We start from the raw sequence: 27,362 nt of genomic DNA, 5'->3' as shown, positions 1-27,362 counted from the left end.
TTGGTGAAATTACTGCCAGGTAAGTGAACCCAAACTAAGCAGCTAAGGCTCAAAATCAAAGGTTGCTTCCTCCTTGAGTGAAAGATTTTTATCTGTCAGGTAGGATTGTGGCCAAGCTGAAACAATGAAAAAACAGTGGGTAAACTTCCTTCCCTGTGGAACAGTAATAAAAAGGGAGTGAACTGAACAGCCCCCTCATCCCATTTATTAAAGAAACAGTAAGAAAAGATACAATGCAGGAAAAACACCAACCATCCTTTCACATCAGGCTGAACAAAGCACAGTGATTTCTCCCCTTCCTTCCCCCACCCCCCCTACCCCATTCCCCAGTCCCATCCACTTCAGTTTAAATTTTTGAGGTTCTTCGATTTGGGAGTACCAGTGGAGAAGGAATTGGATGATCAGTGGGGCCTTGACTCTGGCCTCCTCTTAGTCCCAGGAGAAGGAAGCTGTAGTCCCAGTCAGTCAAGCAAAAACTGTATTTGGTGGGTCTCGGAAGTAGTTTACCCACCTCCCTGTTCTGTGTTCAAGCCCCCAGGGGAAGGTATGGCAGTAGATGATGACCAGTCGGCGCTACTGAAGCATGGTCCGTTCACCAACGCAACATTTCTAGAAAGCAGTGGGCTGATTCTCCAGTGGTGAGCAGGGGACTACATATGAATTGGGACCTGCAGGCCAATGTATCCCTGAGGAAGAGTCCACAAGAACAATTCAAGAAACTAGTAAGAAACAATGGGCAGAAAGCTGTGGGATAAAAGCACAGCAGGCTCTGGAAGGCTGGAGATTCTCTTTCAAGGCAGGATCACTCCCATCTGCCAAAGTCCATGTCCCATAGGTAACAAACATTTCACCTTCAGTCATGAAAGAAGCATTGGGGGGTCGGGGGGGCGGGTCATTTGAACTTGAGCCCCAGCTATGTACTTCAGACTGTAGCTCCCTATCTACCCTTTCACTTAAAACACAGCCCTGCCCAGAACCACGGTGCCTGGAAACCAAGGTGGTCCTGGAGAGAAAATGGTATTTAAGGGGGTAACATTCCATTTGGGTACATGCAGCCATTGGACCTCCAGGTCTCGGGAAAGCAGCTGGGTTTGTGCCAGGCAGGCTCCCCACTCTAGGAAATGGGACCAAAGTCTTGCTTACAGGGCCATTCATCCTTGGAAAGGAAGCCGGGTTTAGACCCAGGGTCCCAGTCGGCCTTGCAAAAGGAGCTGGGTTGATACCCACAGGGCCTGCTGGAGAAGAGCCTAGTGGCCCAGGAGCTGACCTGGGGAAAGTAACCTGACCAGGGCCTAATGGGCCAGTAGACCTTGGGAAGGTAGCTGGACTTGGACCCTGTAAACCAGTGGCCCTCGGGAAATTAGCTGGGTTGGGCCCTAGCGGTCCAGAGGCTCTTGGGAAAATTGCTGGATTTGAGCCCTGCAGACCAGCAGACCTCTGGAAATTAGCTGGGTTGGAAGCCAATGTGTTAGAAGACTGAGAGAAGGTAGCTGGGTTCAGTCCCCCTGAACCTGTCCCCCTTGGAAAAGGATTAGCATTTACTCCCATGGGGCCTGCTGGCCTTGAAAAATGCGTTGAATTAGGGCCGATGGGGCCAGGGCCCCTTGACATGGGAGATGGATTTGGCCCTGGAAGGCCAATTCCCCGAGAGCCAGGACCCGAGTTTGGGCCTATGGGGCCAGGTATTCTGGCCATGGAAGATGGGCTTGTGCCCATGTTTCCAGAGGCCTGTGAGAAAGAAGCTGAATTTGCTCCTAAAAGACCTGCTGCTCTTAGAATGGGAGCAAGATCTAGGCCTTGAGGTCCAGCCATTCTTAAGTTAAGACCAGATCCTGTGCCCAAGAGCCCACCTGCTCTGGTGTCCAGATTAGGGCCAGGGCCTAGGCCACTTGCTCTTGGGTTAGGCCCAAGGCCTGGGCCCAGGCCACTTGCCCTTGGGTTGGGCCCAAGGCTGGGGCCTGGAAACATTCCTGACCTTGGGGCAGGATTTGTACCTACGAAACCTGATCTCAGATTGGGACCTGGTCCAGGGCCCAAGCCAATGGGCCTAGGATTGGGAGGACCATTCCCAGAAGTCAACAGGACACTTGCTCTCATGTTGGGTCCAGATCCAGGGCCCATAGGGCCACCACTTCTAGGGTCAGGACCTGTTCCCAGAAGACCACCTGCCCTTGGATTGGACATAGGACCTGGCCCTGGAAGACCCCCTAACCTTGGGTTAGACAGAGGCCCTGGGCCTGGAAGAGACCCTGCTCTAGGATTTAGAGCTGACCCTGGGCCTGGACCCAAGAGGCCACCAGGCCGTGGGAAAGAAACTGCACCTGTGCCAGTGGGATTCATTCCTCTTGGAAAAGAAGCCATGCTTGGGTCACGAGTACCAGCAGGGAAAGGTGCTGGATTTGAAGCCAATGAGCCTGAAGAAGTTGGAAAAGAAGACGGGTTCCTCGGAAATGGAGCCAAATTTCCACCAAGAGAACCAGTTGCCATAAGGAAAGAATCAGAGTTCATACCCAGTGGGTGGCCTGTGTTTAAAACAGGACCCCCTTGTGGTCCCAGGGAACTGTCGAGCCGTCCTCGAGGTGGCAGCGGAGCACGAGTCCAAGGAGTTGGCCGCTCTCTAGGGAAAATCCGGGGCTCTTTCATACTTTCTTGGGGACGTTGGTGATAATGGGCTTGGGGCGGGTTTTGAAAAGGATCTTGTTTTTGATGAGTGCTGTCACCAGGTACCGAGTGCCACTCTCACAGCCAAGCTCATCACAATCCTGCTCCCCAGGAGTATGTTTAACAAGGACTGCAAATGGTTTCTCCAGGTGGATGATTTTCCCATACAGGATATGATGCCCCACGATCAGCACAGGGATTCCCTTTGGCAGAACAAGAATGAGATGCCTGAGGTTCAGGGCAAGGTCATAACATTCAGGTGCCTTCTAGAGATGCTCTTGGGAGGCAATGCTGGCACCTCCACTCCCTCTACCATTGCTGAGAAGCCACACACTGGACAATCCACCCTCATATCTTTTTCACTCTTTCTAGCCCAGATAAGAGAATTTCTACTTTTAAGACTGTGACCTTTCCAGAATCCCCAAGTTAAATCTCCCTGCTATTGCGGATGTGGGGGGAGAACAAGCAGGGAGCTGAGCTAGCCCCTGAACAACAAACCTGAGGGCAGTCCTCACTCTGGGTCCTGGGAGCACCACCTTGGTGTAGCTTGCTTTCCTGAGGCATTAGGCAGGGAAAGAAAAGTCCCCTCACCTCAGTGGTGTAATGTAGGTCTCCCAGGAGGTTTCCAGCTAATCCAGTGCTGTAGCGAGCCTCGATCTCCCCCTGTAGCTCCATCAGCACCCATTCTGCCAGGCCTCCAGCCCCAGCACTGCAAGCAAAGGGCTGGCGGTTACAATATTTTTGAGGGGTGAAGGATGAATAATAGTGTCCTACACCACCATTCAAGGCCCAAGGGAATTCTTCGTTGAGCACAAGTTCCTGGTAAAGGGGGCAGTGCTAGGCACTGAACTAGACACTGGTGTGCAAGATGCACCTGATGACCCCAGTTCCTCCAGGGAAATTTCAAACCTATACAGCTCTAATTATTCAAGCTAAATAAAAAAGTCTCAACATGTACTTACCTGGAAATAACAATCTGCACCATGAGCTTTCGATCTTTAAAAAGCAACTGAAAAGAAGCTGTGGAGGAAAAAAATGTTTTTAAATAACAGTAAAAATAGGTAATATTGTTATTATAATGATAACAATAGCTAATATTTGTCACTTACTGTGTACTAGGTACTTTTCTAAATGCTTTAGACACATTTTATTTCACTCGTCTAACAAGTCCACTAACATGTACTTTTAAAAACTGACATTATGCACATAACACTGTCTCAGATTACCAAAGGTCAACCACAGGGTGGAAAGTTAAAGTTACACAGCTACTAGACAACAAGCCAGGATTTGAACCCAGGACACACACTGCACAGCCAATATGCTAATTTTACTTTCTATGTATTTTTCATTCTGCGTACTTAAAAAAAACAAAAAACCCAAAGTATTCTCTTAGATTTTACTTTTTCCTTTGGTGGTGATATACACTTCACGTCTACCACTTTGGTTATCTTGTACTTCAATGTGCAAAGGATCTCTAAAAGACAAGAGACCTGAAAAGATCCTTTTAGACAACTTTAGTGAATGGTAAGCTAACTTTCTGACATGACTCTCAGGAAACACTTCACCCATCTTTGGACACTAAGATACCCTGACACACAATCTGCTTTATCTTTTACAATAGCACCACCTGGTGGCAAGTTTGCAGTACACTACAAGAAGGAGTTAAAATGAGACATTTTTGCCTGAAACAACTTGTACTTCTCTTCCTAATTTAGGATAGATTAATGGGAAGATTGAAGGGATAGGAGATTTAAACTACAGCTTTTGCACAGCTTTCCAAATGAATAGATGGTGCAGTTATTAGATCAATGTTTATGAGCTGTAGAACAGTGAGTTAACATATTGTAATTGAACTCTCAATTAACAAACACCTGATTAAAGTTAAACAGGTTTCTTTACTGCTACGATAATCTTCGTTTTGGATCTCCAGCGAAAGGAGTATTGCCAGAAGCACTATAAGACAGCAGAACCCGGAGTTCCCGTCGTGGCGCAGTGGTTAACAAATTCGACTAGGACCCATGAGGTTGCGGGTTCAATCACTCAGTGGGTTAAGGATCCGGCGTTGCCGGGAGCTGTGGTGTAGGTTGCAGACACTGATCAGATCCCACATTGCTGTGGTTCTGGCGTAGGCCAGCGGCTACAGCTCTGATTCAACCCCTAGCCTGGGAACCTCCATATGCCGCGGGAGCAGCCCTGGAAAACGCAAAAAGACCAAAAAAAAAAAAAAAAGACAGCAGAGTCTCTTACCCTTGAGTACCAAACACACAAGAGGTTAGTTAATTCACTGGACTCCAGCAACTAATTTACTCAATTTTCACTATGAATCAGATGCTATTCATCTATACAGGTGGTATATCATTAACCACTGTGAGACAGGATCCTGATAAGGTTACAGAGGGATATACTTGATTGTGTGTGCTACACATACTTCTAGTAGGGGGTAGAGCCAGCATAAGAACCTAGGCCATCCAACTTTAGCTACACTCCTATTAAATACCTTCTGAAAGGAGAAAACCAACTGAGAATAAAAAGGCACAGAGGCATCAGGCAAGCATGCGTGCATGCATACATGCATTTAGGAAGAGCTGAATTAAGAAGACATCTCCAAATAAGCCAGAACTTCTGCAACAGTAACAGCTGTGATACCACTTGACAAGAGGTAATAAATATACTGGCTAAGGGGAGCAAAGGTCTTCTGACAGATAAGAAGGCACCACCATCAACAGAACAACCAAAAGCACTTTAAAATTCTTCTAAGTTTTCTTGAAGGAGAAAGACTACCAATTTGAAAACATAAGGCCTACAGTAGGTACATGAAAAGATGTTTAACACCATTAATAATTAGAGAAATGCAAATCAAAACTACAATGAGGTACCATCTCAGGTCAGAAAGGCCACGGTTAAAGTCTACAAATAACAAATGGTGGGCAGCGGGTGGAGAAAGAAAACCCTGCTACACTATTAGTGGGAATCTAAATTGGTGCAACCACTATGGAAAACAGTACCGAGATTGCCTCAGAAAACTAAAAACAGAATTACCACAGAATCCAGCAACCCCACTCCTGGGAAAAAATCCAGACAAAACTGTAATTCAAAAAGATACATGCATTATTACAATGGCAGAGGAAAAGGACTGGAGCTCACCTTCTCTCATAAAAGCAAGAAAATTACAACCAATTGCTGAACAACCTTCAACAAAATACACCAGAAACTATCAACAAAGATACCCTACTCCAGAAAACAAAGTGGAAGCCAGATGGAGACTTTAGGAGGGGCAATTAAGCAATATAAGCAACCCCATACCTCCTGGGTGGGCAGCCCACAAGGCTGGAAAGTAACTGTATCACAGAGGTTCACCAATAGGAGTGAAAGTTCTGAGCCCCAGGTCAGGGTCCCATGCCTGGGGATAGGGCACTGGGAGGAGGAACCCCCGAAACATTCGACCTTGAGGGCCAGCAGGGCTTGTGCAAAGGGGCTCCACTCTTGAAAAAGCGTACACAGGCTTTCATATGCACTGGGTCCCAGGGCAAAGCAGAGACTCCAGAGGAATCTGTGTCAGACCTGTCTGTGGTTCTTGGAGGATCTCCTGGGAAAACGGGGTAACTGTGGCTCGTTGTGAAAGGACGCTGGAGGCAAAGGTCTCGACAATGATCATCAGTGTGAACTCCTCTAGAAGTGGCTACTTCGGAAAAATATGGCCCCATCCATCAGGGCTGAGAAGCCCCAGGCCAAACAACAATCCAGGTGGAAACAGCCCCACCCATCAGCAAACAGGCTGCCTAAAGACCCCCAGGCACACAGCTGCCTCTAATCTCACCCAGAAACAAAGCCCCACCTACCAGAGGGATAAGAATCAGCTCCATCTACCAATGGGCAGGAACCAGTCCCTCCCATTAGGAAGTCTGTAGCAAGCCCCCAATCCAACTTCAGCCACAAGGGGGCAGACATCAGAAACAAGAAAGGCCACAACCCTATTGCCTGCAAAAAGGAGATCAAATAAAAAATCTATACAAATTGAAAAGGCAGAGAACTATGACTCAGATAAGGAAACAGAAAAAAAAAAAAAAAAAAAAAAAAAAAAAAAACACCAGCTAAGTGATCTGGAGATTACCAACCTCCATGAAGAAGACTTTAGACTGATAATAGTAAAGATGATTTAAGATCTTGGAAACAGCTGCAGGTACAGCCCTAAAAGGATGACCCCCCCCCCAAAAAAAAAAATCTTGGAAACAAAGATTGATAAATTACAAGAAACAATGAGCAAAGAAATAGAAGATTTAAGGGTTAAGGAAGCAGAGATGCAAAATACAACAACTGAAATAAAAAATTCACTGGAAGGAACCAACAGCAGAATACAGAAGGCAGAAGAATGAATAAACGAGGTAGAAGACAGACCACTGACATGGAACAGAAAAGAGAAGAAAGGTTGAAATGAAATGAAAACAGTCTAAGAGAACTCTGGGACCACATTAAATGTACCAACATCCAATTACAGGGGTGCCAGAAGAAGAGAAAGGGCCAGAGAAAATATGTGAAGATATAATAGCCAAAAACTTCCCTAACTCACTCAAATCCAGGAAACACAAGTACCATACAAAATAACCCAAGGAGGAACACCCTGAGACAAATACTAATCAACCTGACCAAAATTAAAGACAAAGAGAAAATACTGAAAGCAGCTAGGGAAAAGAAACAAATAACACAAGAAAACTCCAATAAGATTACTGGATGAATTTTAGCAGAAAGTCTGCAGGCCAGAAGGGAGTGGCATGATATACTTAAAGTGATGAAAGGAAAAAACCTTCAACCAAGATTACTGTACCCAGCAAGGTTCTCATTTGGATTTGAAGGAGAAATCAAAAGCTTTACAGACAAGCAAAAGCTAAGAGAATTCAGCACCACTAAACCAGCTTTACAACAAATACTAAAGGAACTTCTCTAGATGGAAAAGAAAAGGCCACAACTAGAAACAAAAATATTACAAATGACAGGCTCACTGGTAAAGGCATACATATAGTAAAGGTAGGAAATCATTCACACACAAATATGCTACCAAAACCAGAAAACCTGAGAATAGGATATAAATGCAGGACACTGGAAATGCACTTGCAATTATAAGACCAACAACTTAAAACAATCTTGTAGGAGTTTGTAACGTGGCACAGTGGAAACGAATCTGACTAGCATCCATAAGGACACAGGTTTGATCCCTGGCCTTGTTCAGTGGGTTAAGGATCTGGCATTGCTGTGAGCTGTGGTGTAGGTCACAGACTCAGCTCAGATCTGGTGTTGCTATGGTTGTAGTGCAGGCCAGCAGCTACAGCTCCAATTCGACCCCTAGCCTGGGAACTTCCATACGCTGTGGGTGCAGCCCCACCCAGCCAAAAAAGGCAAAAAACCCCACACCAATCCTGTGTGTGTGTGTGTGTGTGTGTGTGTGTGTGTGTGTGTGTGTGTGTAGAGAGAGAAGCGAGAGGGAGGGAGAGAGAGAGAGGCCTATATCAAAACCTTATGGTAACTGCAAACCAAAAATCTGCAAGAGATACACACACAAATAAGAAAAAGCAATCCAAACACAACACTAAAGTTAATCATCAAACCACAACAGAAGAGAACAAGACAAAGGAAGAAAAAAGACCAACAAAAACAAATCCAAACAGTTAATAAAATGGCAATAAGAACATACTTATCGGCAGTTCCCTTTGTGGTGAAATGGAAACAAATCGGACCAGGAACCATGAGGCTGCAGTTCGATCCCTGGCCTCGCTCAGTGGGTTAAGGATCTGGTGTTGCTGTGAGCTGTGTGGTGCAGGTTGCAGACTGGACTCGGATCTGATGTTGCTGTGGCTATGGCATAGGCTGGCAGCTGTAGCTCTGGTTGGACCCCTAGCCTGGGAACCTCCATATGCCACGGGTATGGCCCTAAAAAGCAAAAAAAAAAAAAAAAAAAAAACCCATACATATCAATAATTACCTTAAACACAAATGCCCCAGCCAAAAGACATAGACTAGCTGAATGGATAAGACCCATATATATATGCTGTCTTCAAGAGACCCACTTCAGTTCTAGGGACACATACAAATAAATTCAAAGTGAGAGGATGGAAGAAGATATTTCATGCAAACAGTAATCAAAAGAAAGCTGGAATAGCAATACTTATATCAGACAAAACAGACCTTAAAATAAAGAATATTAAAAAAGAAAAAGAAAGGAGTTCCTGTCGTGGCTCAGTGGTTAATGAATCCGACTAGGAACCATGAGGTTGTGGGTTCGATCCCTGCTCTTGCTCAGTGGGTTAAGGATCTGGCATTGCTATGGGCTGTGGTGTAGGTCACAGACATGGCTTGGATCCTGCGTTGCTCTGGCTGTGGCGTAGGCCAGAGGCTACAGCTCTGATTAGACCCCTAGCCTGGGAACCTCCACGTGCTGCAGGAGAGGCCCTAGAAAGGCAAAAAAAAAAGAAAAAGGACATTACAAAATGATCAAAGGATCAATCCAAGAAGATAAAACAACTGTAAATATATATGCATCCTACATAAGATCACGTCAGTATATAAGGCAACTGCTAACAACCTTAAAAGGAGAAATTGGCAGTAACACAATAATAAAGGGGGACTTTAACACCCCAATTAACAGCAACGGACAGACCATCCAGACAGACAGAAAATCAACAAGGAAACACAGACCTTAAACACAGGCCTTAAACCAGATGGACTTAATAGATATTTACAGAATATTCCATCCAAAAGCAGCAGAATACACATTCTTCTCAAGTGCACACAGAACATTCTCTAGGATAGATCACATTCTGGGCCATAAATCAAGCCTCAGTAAATTTAAGAAAATTGAAATCATACCAAGCATCTTTTTTCTGACCACAATGCTATACGAATGGAAATCAACAACTAAAAAAAAAAACTACAAAAAGCACAAACATGTGGAGACTAAACAACATGTTACTTAACAACCAATAGATCACTGAAGAAATCAAAGAGGAAATTAAAAAATACCTACAAACAAATGATAACAAAGACACAACAATCTAAAACCTACAGGATGCAGCAAAAGCAGTTTTAAGAAGGAAGTTTGTAGCAATACAAGCCTACCTCAGGAAACAAGAAAAATCTCAAATAAAATACCTTAACTTTACACCTAAAACAATTAGAGAAAGAAGAGACAAAACCCAAAGTTAGCAGAAGGAAAGAAATCATAAAGATCAGAGCAGAAATCAATGAAATAGAAAAGAAGAAAACCATAGAAAAGATTAATGGAACTAAATGCTGGTTCTTTGAAAAGATCAAAAAAATTGATAAACCATTAGCCAGATTCATCAAGAAAAAAAGAGAGAAGACTCAAATCAATAAAATCAGAAATGAAAAAGAAGTTACAATGGACATCAAAGAAATACAAAGGATCCTAAGAGACTGCTACAAGCAACTACATGCCAATAAAATGGACAACGTAAAAGAAATGGACAAATTCTTAAAAAAGTACAATCTCCGAAGACTACATTGAGACCAAATAGAAAAGTAGAATGGACCAATCACAAGTAGTGAAATTGAAACTGTGGTTGAAAGTCCAGGACCAGATGGCTTCACAAGCAAACTCTATAAAACGTTTAGAGAAGAGTTAATACCCATCCTTCTGAAACTATTTCAAAAAATTGCAAAAGAAGTAATAGCCTTAAATTCTTACTATGAGGCCACCATCACCCTGATACCAAAACCAGACAAAGATACCACAAAAAAGAAAATTACAGGCCAATTTCACTGATGAACATAGATGCAAAAATCCTCAACAAAATAATAGCAAACCGAATTCAGCAATACAATAAAAGGACAGTACACCATGACCACGTGGGATTTATCACAGGGATGCGAGGATTTTTCAATATCCGAAAATAAATCAGTGTGATACACCACATTAACAAACTGAAGAATAAAAACCATATGATCCTCTCTCAATAGACCCAGAAAGAGCTTCTGACAAAATCCAACACCCATTTCTGATAAAAACCCTCCAGAAAGTGGGCACAGAGAGAACCTACCTCAACATAATAAAGGCCATATATGACAAACCCACAGCTAACATCATTCTCAATGGTGAAAAGCTGAAAGAATTCCCAATAAGATCAGGAACAAGACAAGAAGGTTCACTCTCGCCACTACTATTCAACATTGTTTTGGAAGTCCTAGCCATTGCAATCAGAGAAGAAAAAGACATTAAATCCAAATTGGAAAGGAAGAAGTAAAACTACCACTGTTTGCAGATGACATGATACATACCTACAAAAATCCTAAAGACACTACCAGAAAATGTTAGAGCTCATCAATGAATCTGGTAGACTTGCAGGATACAAAATTAATAAACAGAAATCAACTGCATTTTTATACACTAACAATGAAAGATCAAAAAGAGAAATTAGGGAAAAGATCCCACTTACCATCACATCCAAAAGAATAAATACCTAGGAATAAATCCCCCTAAAAGAGACAAAAGACCTGTACTCTGAAAACTTTAAGATGCTGATGAAAGACATCAAAGATGACACAAACAGAGAGAAAGATATACCATGCTCTTGGACTGGAAGAATCAATACTGCCAAAATGACTATATTACCAAAGGGAATCTACAAATTCAATGCAACCCCTATCAAATTACCAATGGCATTTTTCATAGAACTACAACAAAATATTTCAGTTTGTTTGGAAGCACAGAAGACAATAGCCAAAGCCATCCTGAGAAAGAAAAATGGAGCTGGAAGAATCAGGCTCCCTGACTTCAGACTCTACCACAAAGCTACAGTCATTAAAACAGTATGGTATGTTTGTGTGTGTGTAACATGGCGGTGCCCAGGGCAAGACATACTGGCCCGGATTCGACAGCTTTCCACCCGAGTAGGTGGTTGTCCCAAAGGCAAAGGCATGAGCTGGACCCAAGCCATCCTGCTGGCCCGAGACCTCTCTCGGGGCTGGGGAGGCATCTGCAGCACCACCCTCACAGTAGCCCCCTTTCCTCAGGGAACAGCAGAGCCTTCTTGCACATAAGAACATTAGGCAGGCTTGGGGGCCTTTTTCAACAGCAAAATCATGAAAACAAAAAGATACAGAAAATGTGCTCTAAATCAACCTCTAAAAGGATACTTAGAATAGATGGGATTAAGATGGTGGAATAAGGGAGTTCCGTCGTGGCTCAGTGGATAACGAATCGACTAAGAACCATGAAGTTGCGGGTTTGATCCCTGGCCTTGTTCAGTGGGTTAAGGATCTGGTGTTGCCATGAGCTGTGGTGTAGGTTGCAGACGTGGCTCGGATACTGCATTGCTGCGGCTCTGGCATAGGCTGGTGCCTATAGCTCTGATTCGACCCCTAGCCTGGGAACCTCCATATGCCACAGGAGTGGCCCAAGAAATGGCAAAAAGACCAGGAAAAAAAAAAAAAAGATGGTATAAAAGGACTGAAGCTCAACTTCTCTCCTAAAAACAACAAAATTCACAATCAAATGCTGAGCAAGCTTCAACCAGATGGACTGGAAACTTTCAAAAAGATATCCTACTCCAGAAGACAAAAAGAAAGCCACATCAAGAGGTAGGAGGGGTGATTGTGTGATATAAGCAACCCCATACCTCCTGGGTGGGAAGCCCCACAGACTGGAAACTAACTGGCTCACAGAGACTCACCTACAGGAGTGAGAGTTCTGAGCCCCACATCAAACTCCCACGTGTGGGGATTGGGCACTGGGAGAAAGAGCCCCTGGAGCACCTGTCATTGAAGGCCAATGGGGCTTGTGTGTAGGAGCTCCACAGGACTGGGGGAAACGGAGACCCCATTCTTAAAAGGAGCACACAGATTTTCATGTGCACTGGGTCCCAGGGCAAAGCAAAATCTCCATAGGAATCTAGGTCAGACCTGATCGCAGTTCTTGGAGGACCTCCTGGGAAAACAGGGGTGAATGTGGCTTGTTGTGGGGGAAGGACATAGGAAGCAAAGCTCTTGGGAATATTCATCAGCATGCCTTTCTCTGGACTTGGCCATTTTGGGAAAATCTGGCCGCACCCATCAGTGTTGAGAAGCCCCAGGCCAAACAACAATCCAGGTGGGACCACAGCTCACCCATCAGTAAACAGGCTGCCTAAAGACCCCCCAGGCACACAGCCGCCTCTAATCTCACTCAGAGACAAAGCCCCACCCACCAGAGGGATAGGAATCAGCCCCATCCACCAGTGGGCAGGCACTACTCCCTCCCATCAGGAAGCCTACCGCAAGCCCCCATACCAACTTCAGCCACAAGGAAGGCAGACACCAGAAATAAGAGGCTACAACTCTATTATCTGTAAAAAGGTCACCACACCAAAACCTATAAAAATGAAAAGACAGACAACTATAACTCAGAAGAGGGAGAAAGAAAAATCTCCAGAAAAACAGCTAAGTTATCAGGAGATTTTCACCTTCCAGGAAAGACTTTAGACTGTTGATGCTGAAGATGAGGCAAGACATTGGAAATAAACTGGAGGCAAAGATGGATAGTTTACAGGAAACACTGAGCAAAGAGATACAAGACATAAACAAGCAAAGATGCAAAATACAAAAACGGAAATAAAAAATTCATCTGGGAGTTCCCGTCGTGGCGCAGTGGTTAACGAATCCGACTAGGAACCATGAGGTTGCAGGTTCGTCCCTGCCCTTGCTCAGTGGGTTAACCATCCGGCGTTGCCGTGAGCTGTGGTGTAGGTTGCAGACGTGGCTCGGATCCCGCATTGCTGTGGCTCTGGCATAGGCCGGTGGCTACAGCTCCGATTCGACCCCTAGCCTGGGAACCTCCATGTGCCGCGGGAGCAGCCCAGGAAATAGCAAAAAGACAAAAAAAAAAAAAAAAAAATTCATCTAAAGCAGCCAACAGCAGAATATAGGAGTCAGAAGAATGAATAAACGAGGCAGAGGACAGATTAGTGGAAATCATGGATGTGGAAGAGAAAAGAGAAAAAAGATTGAAAACAAATGAGAAGAGTCTCAGAGAACTCTGGGACAACATTAAATGCACCAACATCCATATTATAGGGGTGCCAGGAGAAGAAAGTGAGAAGGGGACAGAAAAAATATTCAAAGAGATAATTGCCAAAAACTTCCCTAACATGGGAAAGGAAGCATTCACTCAAATCCAGGAAGCACAACAAGTACCAAATAAAATAAACCCAAGAAGGAAAACCCTGAGACACATATTAATCAAACTGACCAAAATTAAAGACAAAGAGAAAATACTGAAAGCAGCTAGGGAAAAAGAAACAAGTAACATACAAGGGAACCCTGATAAGGTTATAGGCAGATTTTTTAGCAGAAAGTCTGCAGGCCAGAAGGGAGTGGCATGATATACTTAACATGATGAAAGGAAAAAACCTCCAACCAAGATTATTTTACCCAGCAAGGCTCTCATTCAGATTTGAAGGAGAAATCAAAAGCTTCACAGATAAGCAAAAGCTAAGAGAACTGAGCAACACTAAACCAGCTTTACAACAAATACTAAGGGAACTTCTCTAGACAGAAAAGAGGCTGCAACCAGAAACAAAAATACCACAAATGACAAGGCTCACCAGTTAAGGTATATATACAGTAAAGATACGAAATCATCCATGCACAATTGTGCCACCAAAATCAGATATCATAAGAGGAGGGTACAAATGCAGGACACTGGAGATGCACTTGCAATTAAGAGACCAACAACTTAAAACAATCCCCTACATATAGTAGAAGGAAAGAAATCATAAAGATCAGAGCAGAAATCAATGAAATAAATGAAGAATACCATAGAAAAGATCAATGAAACGAAAAGCTGGTTCTTTGAAAAGATCAACAAAATTGATAAACCCTTAGCCAGACTCATCAAGAAAAAGAGAAGACTCAAATCAATAAAATTAGAAATGAAAAAGGAGAAATAACAACGGACATCACAGAAATACAAAGGATCATAAGAGATTACTATATGCAACTATATGCCAATAAAATGGAAAAACTGGAAGAAATGGACAAATTCTTAGAAAAGTACAATCTTCCAAGACTAAACCAAGATGAAATAGAAAAGATAAATGGACCAATCACAAGTACTGAAATTGAAACTGTGATTAAAATACTTCCAACACACAAAAGTCCAGGACCAGATGGCTTCACAGGCAAATTCTATCAAACATTTAAAGTAGAGTAATACCTATCCTTGTGACACTTTTCCAAAAAACTGCAGAGGAAGGGATCCTCAGTCTATGAGGCCACCATCACCCTGATACTAAAACCAGACAAAGATACCAAAAAAAAAAAAAAAAAAAGAAATTTACAGGCCAATTTCACTGATGAACATAGATGCAAAAATCCTCAACAAGATACTAGCAAAATGCATCCAACAATACATTAAAAGGATTATACATCATGATTAAGTGGGATTTATCCCAGAAGTGCAAGGGTTCTTCAATATTCACAGATCAGTGTGACAGAACACATTAACAAACTGAAGAATAAAAACCATATGATCCTCTCAATAGACACAGAAAAAGCCTTTGACAAAATTCAACACCCATTTGTGATAAAAACCCTTAAGAAAGCAGGCATAGCAGGAACCTACCTCAACATCATAAAGGCCATATATGACAAACCCAGAGCTAAAATCACCATCAATGGTGAAAAGCTGAAAGAATTCCCACTGAGATCAGGAAGAGGACAAGGATGTCCACTCGCCACTACTATTCAACATAGTTTTGGAAGTCCTAGCCACAGCAGAGAAGTAAAAGAAATAAAAAGAATCTAAACTGGAAAGGATGAAGTAAAACTATTACTATTTGCAGATGACATGATACTCTACCTAGAGAATCCTAAAGACTCTACCAGAAAACTGTTAGAGCTCATCCATGAATTTGGCAAAGTCACAGGATACAAAATTAATACACAGAAATTGACAGCATTTCTATACACTAACAATGAAAGATCAGACAGAGAAATTAGGGAAGCAATCGTGTTTACCATCGCATTCAAAAGAATAAAACACCTAGGTGTAAACCTACCAAAAGACCTGTATTCTGAAAACTGTAAGAGACTGATGAAAGAAATCAAAGATGACACAAAGAGATGGAAAGACATACCATGCTCTTGGATTGGAAGAGTCAATATTATCAAAATGACTATACTACCCAAGGCAATCTACAGATTCAATGCAATCCCTATCAAACTATCAAGGATGTTTTTCACAGAACTCGAACAAATTTTAAAGTTTGTTTGGAAGCACAAAAGACCCAGAATAGCCAAAGACATCCTGAAAAAGAACAATGGAGCTGGAGGAATCAGGCTCTTGGACTTCAGACTATACTACAAAGCAACAGTCATCAAAACCATATGGTACTGGCACAAAGACAGAAATATAGATCAGTGCAACAGGATAGAAAGTCCAGAATGAAGGGGGAAAAAAAAAAAAAAAGTCCAGAATGAAACCCATGCACCTACAGCTAACTAATCTATGACAAAGGAGGCAAAAATACACAATGGAGAAAAGACAGCCTATTCAATAAATGGTGCTGGGAAAACTGGACAGCCGCATGTAAAAGAATGAAATTAGAACACTCCCTAACACCATACACAAAAATAAACTCAAAATGGGTTAAAGACCTAGATATAAGACCAGATACTATAAAACTCTTAGAGGAAAACATAGGCCAAACACTCTCCAACATAAACGACAGCAACATCTTCTCAGATCCACCTCATAGAGTGATGACAGTAAAAGCAAAAATAAACAAATGGGACCTAATTAAACTTAAAAGTTTCTGCACAGCAAAGAAAACCCTAAACAAAACGAAAAGACAACCCACAGAATGGGAGAAAATCTTTGCCAGTGAATCCACTGACAAGGGATTCATCTCCAAAATTTATAAACACCTCCTACTGCTCAAGACCAAAAAAAACAAACAACCCCATCAAAAAATGGGCAGAAGCTCTAAACAGACAATTCTCCAAAGAAGACCTACAGATGGCCAAAAAACACATGAAAAGATGTTCAGCATCACTCATCATTAGAGACATGCAAATCAAAACCACTATGAGATACCACCCCACACCAGCCAGGATGGCCATCATCAAAAAGTCTACAGTGCTGGAGAGGGTGTGGAGAAAAAGCAACCCTGTTACACTATTGGAGGGAATATAAATTGGTGCAACCACTGTGGAAAACAGAATGGAGATGCCTCAGAAAACTAAAAACAGAACTACCATATGATCCAGCAATCCCACTCCTGGGCATCTATCCAGAGAAAACCATGACTTGAAAAGACACATGTACTCCAAAGTTCATTGCAGCACTGTTTGCAATAGCCAAGACATGAAAACAACCTAAATGTCAACTGACAGAGGAGTGGATCAAGAAGATGTGGTACATATATACAGTGGAATATTACTCAGTCATTAAAAGGAATGAAATACCGGCCTTTGTAGCAACATGAATGGACCTAGAAATTATCATGCTAAGTGAAGTCAGTCATACAATGAGACACCAACATCAAATGCTACCACTGACATGTGGAATCTGCAAAAAGGACACAATGAACTTCTTTGCAGATAGTGACTCACAGACTTTGAAAAACTTATGGTTTCCAAAGGAGACAGTTCAGGGGGTGGGAGGATGTGCTGGGGTTGTGGGATGGAAATCCTATAAAATTTGATTGTGATGATCATTGTACAACTATAAATGTAATAAATTCATTGAGTTAAAAAAAATAGTATAGTACTGGCATAAAAACAGAAATATCAATCAGTGGAACAGAGAGAAAGCCCAGAATTAAATCCAAGCACCTACAGTCAACTTATCTATGACAAAGGAGACAAGAATATACAATGAAGGAGAGACAGTCCCTTCAATAAGTGGTGCTGCATGAGTTCCCATTGTGGCTCAGCAGAAATGAATCTGACTGGTAACCATGAGGACACAGGTTTGAGCCTTGGCCTCACTCAATGGGTTAAGGATCTGGCATTGCTGTGAGCTGTGGCGTAGGTCACAGACATGGCTTGGATCCTGTGTTGCTGTAGCTGTGGTATAGGCTGGTGGCTACAGCTCCCATTCAACCCCTAGCCTGGGAACTTCCATATGCCATGGGTGCTGCCCTAAAAAGACAAAAAAATAAATAAATAAGTGGTGCTGGGAAAACCGGACAGTTACATGTAAAAGAATGAAATTAGAACACTCCCTAACGCCACATACAAAAATAAACTCAAAGTGGGTTAAAGACTTTAATATAAGACAGGATACTATAAAATATTAGAGGAAAACATACGCCAAACACTCTTACACAAACCACAGCAATATCTTCTTAGATCCACTGCCTAGAATAATGACAATAAAAACAAAAATAAACAAATGGGGCCTAATTAAACTTAAAAGCTTTGTCATAGGAGTTCCCACTGTGGTGGAGTGGAAATGAATCCGACTAGTATCCATGAGGATGCAGGTTTGATCCCTGGCCTCGCTCCGTGGGTTGGGGATCCAGCATTGCTGTGAGCTGTGGTATGCATTGAGATGCACCTAGATCCCATGTTGCTGTGGCTGTACTGTAGGCTGGCAGCTGTAGCTTTGATTCAACTCCTGGCCTGGAAACTTCCATATCCTGCAGGTGCGACCCTAAAAAGAAAAAAAGAGAAAAAAAGCTTTTGCACAGCAAAGGAAACCCTAAACCAAACGAAAAACAACCCACAGAATGAGAGCAAATATTTGCAAATGAAGCTACTGACAAGAGATTCAACTCCAAAATTTATAAACACCTCCTGTAGCTCAATACCAAAAAAACTAACCCAATTCAAAAAATGGACAGAAGATCTAAACAGACAAGATATACAGATGGCCAAAAAACACATGAAGAGATGTTCATCATCACTAATTATTAGAGAAATGCAAATCAAAACTACTATGAGGTACCACCCTACGCCAGCCAGAATGACCATCATCAAAACGTCTACAGGCGCTCCCGTCGTGGCGCAGTGGTTAACGAATCCAACTAGGAACCATGAGGTTGCGGGTTTGATCCCTGGCCTCACTCAGTGGGTTAAGGATCCGGCATTGCCATGAGCTGTGGCGTAGGTCACAGACGCAGCTCGGATCCCGCGTTGCTGTGGCTCTGACATAGGCTGGCATCTACAGCTCCAATTAGACCCCTAGCCTGGGAACCTCCATATGCCGCGGGAGCGGCCCAAGAGATGGCAAAAAGACAAAAAAGAAAAAATTTTTTTAAATTTAAAAAAAGTCTACAAACATGAAATTCCATTGTGGCACAGTGGAAACAACCTGGCTAGTATGCATGAGGATAGAGGTTCAATCACTGGCCTTGCTCAGTGGGTCAGGGATCTGATGTTGCTGTGAGCTGTGGTGTAGGTGTAGGTATAAAACGATTTGACCCTTGGTAACTTCCATATGCCACAGGTGCAGCCCTAAAATGCAAAATAAATAAATGTCTACAAACAATAAACATTGGAGAAGTTGTGCAGAAAAGGGAATTTAAATTGGTGCAACCACTATGGAAAACAGTATGGTGATTCCTCAAAAACTAAAAATAGAATTACCATTTGATCCAGCAATCCCACTCCTGGGCATCTATCCAGAGAAAACCATGACTCGAAAAGATACATGTACCCCAATGTTCAATGCAGCACTATATACAATAGCCAGATAATGGAAGCAACCTAATGTTCATCAACAGAGGAGTGGAGAAAGAAGATGTGGTATATATACACAATGGAATATTACTCAGCCATAAAAAGGAATGAAATAATGGCATCTGCAGCAACATGGATGGATCTAGAAATCACCATGCAAGGTGAAGTTAGTGAGACACACGTCATATGCTACCATATATATGTGGAATCTAAAAAAAGGATACAATGGACTCATTTGTAGAACAGAAACTGACTCACAGACTTTGAAAATTTTATGGTCACCAAAGAGACAGGTTGTGGGGAAAGGGATGGGCTGGGAGTTTGGGATGGAAATGTTATACAACTGGGTTGTGATGATGGTAGTAAAACTATAAAGATAATAAAATTCATTGAGTTTTTTTAAAAAAATACATGCACCCATACAATCACAGCAGCAGTATTCACAATAGACAAGACATGGAAGCAACCTAAATGTCCATCGAAAGAGAAATAGATGAGGATGTGGTATATATATACAATAGAATACTGTTCAGCCATAAAAAAGAATGAAATAATGCCATTCACAGCAACACAGATCCAACTACAGATTATCATACCAAGCAAATTAAGTTATTAAGACAAATACCACACATCATTTATATGTGGAATCTAAAATATGGCACAGACGAACCTATCTACAAACAGGGGAGAGAGAGGAATGGACTGAGACTCTGGGATTAGTAGATGCAAACTATTATATTTAGAATGCATAAACAAGAACCTATGTACAGCACAGGGAACTATATCCAATTTCCTGGGATAGCTCATGATGGAAAAAAATAGAAAAAAGAACATATATATATGTATAACCAAGTCACTTTGCTGTACAGCAGAAATTGGTACGACACTGCAAATCTATTATACTTAAATTAAAAAAAATTTTTTAATCAGAAGGCCTAAATTCAGGTTTTAGCCTCCTAGTGTGCAACTCTTTAAGTGTCATCATACACAAATCACTTAATGAGTATGGGGCTAAAACCTAGGTTGTCTGACTTATTAAACTACTGTAAAGACCATGTACAACATGTATGAAAATGTCTTATAGACATACAGCTAATTTTTTAAAGAATGGGTTAAATAAGTCACCATAATTTTGGCCAAAATTTAGAGAATGGTACATTTTAGCCATGAATCAAAAAAGGCTCAATAACTCTAAGTGAAGTTGTGGTCTCTAAAGGTTAATCAATGCCTATAGACTAAGAGCACTTGTAAATAAGCTTTGATGACTGATGATACAGTATATTTTCCATGATGAATGTAAATTTTAGTAAAATACCAGTGGTTTAAGAGAAACAATAAAGGTACACACAGATCACATATACACAACATGTTCTAGGAAGACCATGGCAGGGAAAGAGATTAATTTTTAATGCTTCTAACCACATGCTTACACTGTTTAGGAAAAGGGGATGCAGAAATATTTTCAGTACATTCCCCATTTCTTGGACAGTCTCCTGTCACAACAGGATTCAAAACAGTGGCCTAAGTGGGTAAAGGAAAAGATCCCTGGTAGCTGGGTCAAGAGCAGCTGCACCTGCTTGCTAATTTCTTCAGGCACTTCAAAAAGCACACAGAGCTCTCTACCCACTTATGTAGAAGGCACTGCCTGAGTATACCTACTGATGCTGGCAGACATCAATACTAGCAGTTCTTCTGAAATTAGGAATTCTGGACAAAAAAAAAAAAAAAAAAGGAGTTCCCGTCGTGGCGCAGTGGTTAACGAATCCAACTAGGAACCATGAGGTTGTGGGTTTGCTCCCTGCCCTTGCTCAGTGGGTTAACCATCCGGCGTTGCTGTGAGCTGTGGTGTAGGTTGCAGACGCAGCTCGGATCCCGCGTTGCTGTGGCTCTGGTGTAGGCGGGTGGCTACAGCTCCGATTCAACCCCTAGCCTGGGAATCTCCATATGCCGCGGGAGCGGCCCAGGAAATAGCAACAACAACAACAACAACAGACAAAAAGACAAAAGACAAAAAAAAAAAAAAAAAAAAAAGAATTCTGTGGCCTACAGTCATTCTGCTGCTCTATACACTCACAACAGTAACAACTTGTGGTAGACTTAATGAGATGCTGGAGATGTGAATACAAATGAAGTTCACACTCTGCTTCTAAGAGTCTAGCTCATAGGAGCCTGCGGACTGATCTGGCTACATTTATGTACATAAGGGTGTATTTACTAAATTAGTAAGTAATGTAGGGAAGGCATCCCTTTGGTGAATTTAGAAATTCTACTTTAGGAGTCCCTGTCATGGCTCAGTGGAAACAAATCTGGCTAGTATCCATGAGGATGCAAGTTAGATCCCTGGCCTTGCTTGGTGGGTTAAGGATCCAGTGTTGCCAGACCCCTAGCCTGGGAACCTCCATATGCTGCGGTTGCGGCCCTTTAAAAAAAAAAAAAAAAGAAAAAAAAAAAAGACAAAGATGAAAAAATAAAGAGGCTTACTATTTAAAAAAAAAAATTCCACTTCAGCACCTTAAAACACCCTATTGCCTGAATCATATTATTCTTTATTTTGTTCCTTAAGAATACTATTCTGGGCAACAGTTCTCAAGGGGTACTTTGCTAATACACCTGACTGAAGTGAAAGTGATTATGTATTTCACTTAGGGTGGAGGATATCCTAAAAAGGATATAAGAACATGCAGCCCAATCTGGCTCCATCCCCTTAAGAGTAGGCAGAAAAAGTTAGCAGAAAACAAAGAGGTGAAGAAGCATAATACAAGCCAAAGTCTATTAGTAATAACAAGTAACATAATGAAAATTTCCTGTGAAAAAGATTTCTAACTCCCCAGTCTCAACTCATTCCAACATTTAAAAATAACCGTAACAATTTATACGTCTTTGTTCTAAAGTACTGCTTGTGTAGAAACTGCAGCTTTATCAAGAGCTTCATTTGAACGCAGTTTGATGAATATATTATATCAAATAATGAAACTAAAAGGAGAAAATGGAAAAGACTGCCCAGCACCTCTCTCTCAAGAGCCTTGAGTTTAGTCCCAGATTTGGCTAGGACCAAATAACTGGTCTTTGGTTAAAGAATAATTCCAAGTTGACAATGTAACTGTAGAACTAGGAAAAACTTTGTGATGTCATTTTTCAAAAAAAAATGTTTAAATACAGTATATTTCAGAGCAGAGTCTCATAGCTTACAACTAGAGTGTGGACTTTGGAGAGATGGGAGAGTGTGGAAGTACTGAACACCTTTTCCCTGCAATGAATTATTTCGACTCCCTGCCTCCCCTTCTTGTACAAAGGAGGGAATTTTTTTCTACCCCATTTTTCTGGGTCTTTACATAGCTAAATAAACAATACGTAAGTTTTATATTCCTAAATTAATCAAATAAGTTTAGTCATGTAAAGGAAATATTTTTAAAAGCATTTTGTACATTTAACTTTTTGGGGAGGCTTCACGGTTTCTAGAAATGTTACTTATTTAAGGTTGCCTCAGATCATCCCCAGTTTTGGAGTTAGTGTGGCGGTCCTGAGTGACGTCAAGACAGTTATTTCTCAAGATAGTGGTCCTTGTAACTTCAAACCACAAATCAGGAGAAGAGGAAGCCACATTACAAGAACCACTCCAGACCCAAAAGGTTTGACTGCAATCACACTAATCTGGGATATAACTTATTTAACTGTCAAGTACTATTAATTACTAAAAACCTGAAAAATCAAAGTGCCACCACAATTTCTTAATTAGGAAGTCCAGGCAAAGCATTATCCTTACAGAACGAAAAGCTTCATTTCTCACATACCTAAACCTTTTTGAGGATTTTCTATTTGGATTCTCTCCTTTCATCCTGAAAACAATTCTAAGATGCAGGCACTGTCCATCACTCCCTTATTACACTGAGGAAACAGGCTTAGAGATCATATAGCCAGAAAGTGGTAGCGGGGGAATGTCCTCTCCAGCATTTCTCTAACACAGCCCCTCCTCCAGTGAGTCTGTACCGAGAACTTCATGTCGCCTTTCTCAAAGCATCTCTCACAAGATGGCAAAAAAACCACCTATGAGGAAGATCTTATAGCTTGCCATCAAAGTAACTATGACATTCGAGTGGTAGGCAGTTAAAAACAAGCCTATAAGGCAAAATAACCCAAAAGGACAGAGGACATTCTCTATCACTGAATCATCTAATCTACAAAATTTATCCATTGGTTTCTGCATTGTTAAGATTACTGTCTTACAGAGAGCATGAGCAATGATCCTCGTAATGGTAACTGTCCCCCAAATAAAGTGCAGCAGAAGATTAACAGAACACAAAGCGTTTACTGAAACAAGGGGCTTTGACTCAACTGTTTAACCTAATTATAAGTAGTTTACAAGTAATTTTATTGGAGCTAAATGATGTCTTTTAAGTTTTTATTAGACCCTTTCAATCAGTTTTTTTTTTAAGGGAATAAAAGCTTTAACTTTACATTTCTTCATTTCAAAAATTATTTTTATTAAAAAAAATTAAATACATGAAAAAGGCTGCAAACTGCTGGGTCAGCAATTAGGATTTATTGGAGTTCCCGTCGTGGCGCAGTGGTTAACGAATCCGACTAGGAACCATGAGGTTGAGGGTTCGGTCCCTGCCCTTGCTCAGTGGGTTAACAAACCGGCGTTGCCGTGAGCTGTGGTGTAGGTTGCAGACAGGGCTCGGATCCCGCGTTGCTGTGGCTCTGGTGTAGGCCAGTGGCTACAGCTCCGATTCAACCCCTAGCCTGGGAACCTCCATATGCCGCGGGAGCAGCCCAAAGAAATAGCAAAAAGGCAAAAAAAGAAAAAACAATTAGGATTTATTAAGCTCTAATTCAGTCCCAGGGACTACTTGTGTTTACCGCTAAGTGAGAACTTAGGTGTCATACCTCGTTTCTGTGATCCTGCCACTTACTTTGTAAGACGGGGTAATTTAATGTTTCAGTTTCTTCACCAATAAATTGGGCATTAAAAAAAGAACCTGTCTCAAAGGGTTGTTGTGAACACTGAATGTAGTCTTCAGCACACCGCCTAACACACATAAGCCTTTTAGGGTCAAGCTATTGATCACCTGGAGGAATACGCCATTTTCTTAGTACATGTTCAATAAAATGTCTTTATGCTATCTATTATTCTAATGTTTACAATGGACTAAAACATCCTATGAAAACAGCAGGTTATCAGAATAAAATCAAGTTTACAAAATGGGAGAACAATTCAAATATGGCAGTCAGGGTTCACCAAACTGCTCCAGAAATTAAGTTCCGGAAGGTTTCTTTTTCTTAGCATGATAACTGCTTCTCTGTGTGCCTTTCCATCAAATGAACTCATGAACTTCTACATACAATTTAAAACAAATTACTTTTATTAAGGATGTTTCTGAGGTTTCATGACTGAAGGGGATAGTCTAAGTTTCAAAGGGAAGATCTTGACAGGCTTATGTTACGTCATTTAGTGCTAAAATCTAGTTTCTAAATGAGAAGCTTTATCTCCTCCAAAAAGGGGTTATGGAGGGCAGTGGAATTGAATGCTTCCAAACTTTTCGTCAGTGAAGAGTGTGTTCAAAAACGTGTGTGTACACTATGCATATACGTGGTACTTTCCCATCACATTTTAAGATTCCCATGATGGAGGGAATCAATTACTGGTATCTGTAGACAATGGGGTGGAAAAGATGGCTTCGGTCGATCTGAGTTACTCCAGTTTTCTCCATCTTCTGCTACTCTGCAGCCCCTCTACCCTTCCTCTTACTGCTGTAGCGTACTATCTTCCCCAAAGCCCCTTCCTTTACATAGCATTGCTTGAGGCCTCCCTCTGTACTGGGTTTTCCTCCCACAGGCTCCCCACCTTCTCCACCCTCTCCGCTGGCCCCCTACCCGCCTTCAATTTGAGCTACTAACACTTCCCATTCCTAGCCCCGCCCACTTTCTGGACCTCTCAATCCGCTTCCCCTCTCTTACCCAACCCCCTCCAAAATACCCCCACACTTTCTCTAGGACCTCTTACCCAGATGTTTAACCCTTTCTCTTATCTCCCAAGTTAAACATTCTTTATGCCGCCTTTCTCCACATCCCCCCCTCAGAATAGTCTTCCCAAACCATTCACTCTCCTCCCAAAGGCTGCTCTAAAAACGTTATTCCTACCACCCTCATTCTTCCCTATTTCCCCCCTCAATTCCAAAGTACTTCGCCCCTCTAGGACCGACCCCACCCGACTCTTCTCCCGTCTCTTACTCCGCCCACAAAAGAACCTGGATCATCCGCCAGACTGTCTCCTCCTTCCAACCATCCTCGCAGTTATCGCTTTCAGGAGCCTTTCCTCCACGATTTAAAATGTCCCCTCGAAAGAACCTCAGAGTCCTACCCCACACTAAGTCCCCTTTCTGGTATTCCCACTGCTTCCTAGATTCCAGTTCTACCCGACTCCCGAAAGCATCGCGTGCTGGGCTCCTTCACCACCCAGGGAAGAGCCCCTTTCCGCACATACCTCGAGGTTCCGGCCTGCGCCGCCCCCTTATCCGTCCTCCGCCCGCGCTCGGCCACTCTTTCCGCCCTTCTCCCGCTCCGCCCTGCTCGCACCCTTCTTTCCATCCGCCTTCCGACTCCACACCGCTTCCTTCCCCACAATTCCCAGCCCTCCTACTCCGGGGGCCCCTCTGGGTCGCCCCCACCTCTGCGCGGCCCTCCCCGCTCCCCTCCCCCTTCCCGACCGCCCCTCCCCCGCCCGGCGCTCCCCGCCCCTCGGCTCGCCATTCTTCTCAGCGAGCCGCGCGCCCCGCCCGGCCCCAGCTCCCTAGCTTCCCGCTCCCTCGAACCCTCAACCCCATCCCCGGCTCGGCCCTCGCTCCCCGCGGCCTCCCACGCTCCCTGCCCGCGGCCTGACCTGCAATGGCGGCCGCCGAGCGCGGCGCCGCGCGGCCAACGGGCGACAACCGAACCTCCCGCCGCCGTCGCCGCCGCCGCGAGCACTGCCTGCGCACTTCCGGCCTTGCGCCGCGAGCACTTCCGGGGCAGAGCACGCGAGCGCGCGCGCACGTGGGGCCGGGCGGAGAGAGGGACCGCCAAGAGTAGTGAGCCCTTCCGCGGGTGAGTTGGGCAGGGGGCGGGAAGCGGGGGTGACGGGAAGAGTTGGAACTGGTGCTGCCTGCACTAAGTCGACGCCCCGCGGAGCTCGTCGATTCCCTAGTGTCGAAGTCGGGTGGGGGCTATTCCGGAGAGAGAAGGGGCGAAGGAGCCCTCGCGCGTTTCATACGCCCTCCTAGCCTGGTCAGGCCGAGGTCGCCTGCTCTGCAGACAGGTTTCACACACCTTGAAGGGAAACGGACAAGGGGTGAACCAGACCCGAGTGTGTATATTGAGGGCAGCAGAGCGCGGAGTAGGGGAGTAGTTGACAGATGCCGGACCAGTCCCGTCGCTTCCTCCTATTGAGAAGCTCTGGGTTCTTCCTGTTCCATCAGCCCCCACTGTCAATACCGTAGTTGAGTCTGTGATTTGCAAACTTAGCATGCCAAAGAGATAGAGGTATTTGCCAATGTGCAGATTCTTAATCGGTCTCCCCCACCTCCCCGCCACCCGCCAAGAGGTTGGAATTCTGGAGCTATGGAATAGGACCCATAATCCTGCATTTTTTAAAGCCGGTTTTAGAGATAATTTTGATACAGGAGTTCTGCAGATCTAACTTTGAGAGACTTTTAGTCTGTCAACATGTTTTGCCTCTTTTTTTATTCTCCTCTTTACCACCCCCACTCTCAGAAGCCCCACGCACAAAATACAAAGATACAGGAAGACTTTAATTCTACCTCAAATACAACTGAAGCTCTAATTGACCCACGCAAGTGCGCCTCCCAGTTAGAGAATGAGGTTATATTCAGTGTTTTGCTCTAAGATCAGGTTTTTAGATTCTTCTCCTTTTCCTGGACCACTTCCTTCAATGAGTTGTCAGGATTGCTAGGAATCTGAGTGATGCTTTATGTGTTGCTCTTTTTTCTGTTGAAGAGTCCTGAGCTTCTGGAGATTGATAGATTCTGTATGGG

The 27,362-nt window shown here is 43.1% G+C and overlaps 2 protein-coding genes across 4 annotated transcripts in view; one reads left to right on the top strand and one right to left on the bottom strand.

Annotated features, from left to right (window-relative positions):
- On the bottom strand, positions 150-26,321 carry CHTF8 (chromosome transmission fidelity factor 8). 3 transcript variants are annotated; one of them, XM_021093878.1, is made up of 4 exons: positions 26,213-26,321; positions 3,624-3,681; positions 3,253-3,370; positions 150-2,864 (listed from the first exon to the last, which is right to left on the bottom strand). In XM_021093878.1, the coding sequence occupies exons 2-4, from the start codon at positions 3,644-3,646 to the stop codon at positions 2,640-2,642; spliced, it is 366 nt and encodes a 121-aa protein (XP_020949537.1). In that variant the 5' UTR covers positions 3,647-3,681; positions 26,213-26,321; the 3' UTR covers positions 150-2,639. The 3 variants fall into 3 exon arrangements, with proteins under 3 accessions (XP_020949537.1, XP_020949538.1, XP_020949536.1); XM_021093879.1 differs by lacking the exon at positions 26,213-26,321 and adding an exon at positions 25,817-25,840; XM_021093877.1 differs by lacking the exon at positions 3,253-3,370 and having other exon boundaries at positions 179-2,864; positions 26,213-26,294.
- The window catches only part of UTP4 (UTP4, small subunit processome component), a 33,510-nt gene continuing 32,235 nt past the window's right edge, over positions 26,088-27,362 (top strand). The window contains exon 1 of the mRNA XM_021093876.1: positions 26,088-26,415. The gene's annotated coding sequence lies outside the window, so the exon portion shown is untranslated. The remainder of the gene's footprint in view (positions 26,416-27,362) is intronic.

This window comes from Sus scrofa, chromosome 6, assembly GCF_000003025.6.
Source record: "Sus scrofa isolate TJ Tabasco breed Duroc chromosome 6, Sscrofa11.1, whole genome shotgun sequence".
Taxonomy (NCBI): Eukaryota; Metazoa; Chordata; class Mammalia; order Artiodactyla; family Suidae; genus Sus; species Sus scrofa.
Note: the sequence above shows the minus strand (reverse complement) of the source record. Positions and strands in the feature narration are given on the sequence as shown.